The 4,206-nt window shown below is 27.2% G+C and overlaps 1 protein-coding gene across 1 annotated transcript in view; it reads left to right on the top strand.

The window, feature by feature from the left end:
- LOC111628844 overlaps positions 1-4,206 on the top strand; it is a 49,075-nt gene that overhangs the window by 30,368 nt on the left and 14,501 nt on the right. Inside the window, exon 7 of the mRNA XM_023372692.1 lies at positions 2,471-2,503. Within this exon, the coding sequence (XP_023228460.1) occupies positions 2,471-2,503 (33 nt within the window). The remainder of the gene's footprint in view (positions 1-2,470; positions 2,504-4,206) is intronic.

Here is a 4,206-nt window from a genome sequence, read left to right as displayed (position 1 = left end):
GCATATAGAATAGTTGACATTATTATTGAGTTAAACATTCTCATATGAAGATTTAAGTTTGAGATTTTTAAACTAGCTCCTAAATAGAGAGTATTATTTATTAATTGATTTATTTTATTATTAAGATATTTCATATGTGTTTGGAATTTACCATTCCAGTTGAACATTATACCCAAATATTTTATGTTATTGACCAATTCCAACGGTTGATTATTTATATAAAATGATTTCTCTTGATTTGCCAGTTTAATATTGTTTCTGAATATTATTATTTTTGATTTATCAGTATTGATCGTTAAATAAATAGATTTCAGATAGTCGTTAACTTTATTAATCTTATGCTGTAGAGTAACTTTTGTTGGGGCCAATAAAACCAAATCATCTGCGTATAGAATGTAGTGAAATGTTCTTCCATATATAATAATGCCTTCTGAATCATATAAGAATAACTTATCTATTTCATTAATATAGAAATTAAATAGATAGGGAGACAATGGCTCACCTTGTAAAATTCCTCGATTTATTATAATTTCAGGATATCTCTGTTTTCCGTATATTATATTGATTTTGTATGAGGAAAATAGTTCTTTAATTGTAGTTGTAAATTTGGTACCTGCACCAAATGCATTTAATTTGTTAACCAAAGAGGGTACGTGAATAGAGTCAAATGCTTTAGTAATGTCAATGAATGCAGCATAAATTTTTCTTCGTTTTTTCTTTAAGTATATTTGAATTAGTGAGTTTAATAAGAATATGGCCGATTCAGTTCCTTTGGATTTTATAAAAGCAAACTGTAAATTCGAATTTAGTTTTTGATTTGTCGTCCATTTTTGAAATCGTAATGCCAATATTGATGTGAAACATTTCCTTATAGTTGATAGAAGAGCGATAGGACGATAGTTTTCTGGTAATAATCTATTTCCTTTTTTATAGATCATAAGTAGTTTTACAGTATTCCAAGATGACGGGTATATTAATTGATCATAAAAATAATTATATATTTCAAGAAGTATATGTTTTCCTGATGGAGGTAAAAGTTTGATGAATTTATTAGTAATTAAGTCTGGACCTTGCGATGATTTTATTTTTAATTTTCCAATGGAGTATTCCAATTCTTCATAGGTAAGAGGTGCATCAAAAAAGTCATTTGTTAAGGTTGGTTGATGATTATTTAGTGGATTTTCAATAAGCGGAAATCTATTAAAATAACTAGACCATATTGAAATGTCTATATTCGGTTGACATTCTAGACAAGATTTTCGTAGTTTCTGAATTGATGACCAAAAAAGTTGATTGTTTTTGTTTGCTATCATTTGTTGTTGAAGTTTTTTAAAATAGTTTAATTTTTTAACTTTCAGTAAGTTGAAATAAGAAGTTTTTAGCTGTTTATAACGGTTAAAAGTAATGTCTGAGTAGCAGTTTCTGAATCGTTTTAGAGCTTTATTCTTCTGAATTTTAAGTTTATAGCAATTTAAATCAAACCATGGCTTTTTAAATTTATACGTTATATTATACTTTGAGTTACTTATTTGTATAAATTCTTTTAATATTAGTTCAAAACGAAAATATTTGTCCATTCCTTCCGTTGGAATATAATTCATTAGATGTCCAATTCTATTACTAATCATTAGTTGATATTGTTGATAGTTATATTTGATTATTTGATGTGATATTGATTCAGATTTATATAGTTGATTATTTGCTATTTGAATGGACATTTTTATAGGAAAATAGTCGGAGAGATCGTAGTTTAATACTTGAAACATTTGCATAAGTCTGTAATTAATTCTGAACATATTATTAGATCAATTGTAGAACAGCCAGAATTAGTAAGACAAGTAAATTCCGCCGGGTAATCATTTTTTATTCTACCATTCAGTATATATAATTGTAATTGATTAATATATTCTAATAATTGAAGTCCTATTTTGTTATATTTTTTATCTTTGGATTTACGATTATTCTGAATTTCTGAATTTGGTCCTTTATATTTCACATCCATTATTTGGGCTATTCTCGCATTCCAATCACCTAATATAACAATATATGGGGTAATGATTTTCCATTGTTCGATGTGTTTATAAATATCATTTAGAATCTGCAGTTGATCAGGAGGGATATAAACCAATATAAAGCCTACTAGTCTGTTTAACAAGAATTGTATATGTGGGTTGGTAATTTGGATTATAATTGATATATTGTTATCATTTTTGTGTATATTCTTAATTATGCCTATATTTTTCTTGATAAATATACTTAATCCACCATATGGACGACCGGGTCCTATTGGCCTATGTGCCATAGTTGATAACACAGTATATTCCAAATATTTATCTTTAAACCCTTTATCTGGCGAAGTTAACCAAGTTTTTGTAAGACCAATTATATCATTATTATTTAATAACTGTTTAAACTCAATGTTATCAATTTTTTTCNTAATTTTAATAATTAATTTGGAATTTATTTCTAGAAAGTGGAAAAAATCTTCGATGAGGAGTGTACAGTAAGTTACTTTTCTTTTAATTTATTATTAAAACAAAATTCACATAATTCTTGTTACAATATACACTATAAATTTTAATTTTTACTTTCCCAGCTGTTATACAGCTTGATTCAAAAGTCACAAAAATTTTTGAAAATCAATAACTCACAAATTATTTACAGTAAGATGTTGCAGTTTTCACAGAAATGCTTCGAAAGAAGCGGGATTTTTTAGGTGTAATAAAAATTGTAGTAACAAAATAGTTACATTTCTTGCCATAGATGGTGCTGTAGGAAACTCAAAGCATTTGTAAATGTGTTAGAATAAGAATAAAAAAAATAAAAATGTTCTTAGTGTGAGCTCTAGTAACAACTACAAAAATTATGTAATCTTATCAAGCGCCATCTATGAGAAGAAACGTAACTAGTTTGGTACTAAAATTTTTATTTCACATAAAAAAATCTTACTTATTTCGAAGCATTTCTGTGAAAACTGCATCATCTTACTGTAAATAGTTTGTGTTATTAATTTTTCAAAATTTCTGTGAATTTTGAATCACCCTGTATATATAACAAGGAAAGTATGGCGATCAGCCGAAAAATTATCTTCAACATTTTTACGGTTTTGAACTCAGGACATATTGAAACACGGAGAAATACAAAAAAAAATTCGGGTGTTTTTCTGTATGTATAGATACCCTTCAGTGTAAATACTGTATTGAAATTTTGTACATACGTTTTCTTTGTAATTATTCTCTTTCTTTGGTTGAATAAAGGCGATGCGAGCACTTGGGGTCTTATAAAGAATCTTCACTTTAATTCTGTCCTATCTCGCTTTCGTTCACCTTCAATCTAAACCTTTCCTATGACTTTAACTGTTCTTTCCTTTTCATGTTTTTTGGGCTGAACAAACGAGTGCGGCCCATAAGCATTTCGCTAGCGTATGTATGGATATTAGTGTGTGTGAGGGGTTGACACCATTTTGTTCACTCTGTTTGAAGCTTAATAACTACTGTGCTTTTTGTCGAAAATTTCTGAAATTTTGCAGGGAAGTTTGCTTATTAGAGAGATTGATGCTTTTAAATTTTGGAGATTAATTTAAGCTCAAGAAATGAGGAGGTAAAAGGGGTCGAGTGTATCTCCAGTATGATCTGGCTTAATGACGATTTTACTCGTCTCTACTTTCAAAATGAAGCTTTTCCTTCTATTTTATAATACTTAAAAATATAATAATAGTAGTGATTTCGGTGTCACTAATCACATAATTAATTTTTTAATGAATTTCCTAAATGAAATTGGGTGGCACTAATCACAAAATTAATTTTTAGTCAAGTAAATTTTAAAATATTAAGTTGCATTGATAAAATTTGTTTTAATCACAAAATTAACTATTACTCAAGTATATAATAATTTTTAATAATAAATAATTTGATAAAATTTGTTTTAATAATAAGTTGTTCTGAAAATTTAATATTTGTTTTAATCACAAAATTAATTTTTAGTCAAGTAAAATATTAAGTTGCATTGATAAAATTTGTTTTAATCGCACAAAATAATTATTACTCAAGTAAATAATAATTTTTAATAATCAAATCAAATCAAATCAAATCCAATATTGACAAGATCAGTGATATTTACAAGAAACAGATTCTATTGGAGGGCTTTAAATATATAAAGGGAAAAAAAGAAAACAGCTTCCTCGGAATTGGTATAGGTGAATGTCGC

The sequence above is a fragment of the Centruroides sculpturatus genome, unplaced genomic scaffold (assembly GCF_000671375.1).
Source record: "Centruroides sculpturatus isolate CEXI.00-Female unplaced genomic scaffold, Cexi_2.0 scaffold51, whole genome shotgun sequence".
Lineage (NCBI taxonomy): Eukaryota > Metazoa > Arthropoda > Arachnida > Scorpiones > Buthidae > Centruroides > Centruroides sculpturatus.
The sequence above is the reverse complement of the archived record's forward strand: the minus strand, read 5'-3'. Positions and strand labels throughout refer to the sequence as shown.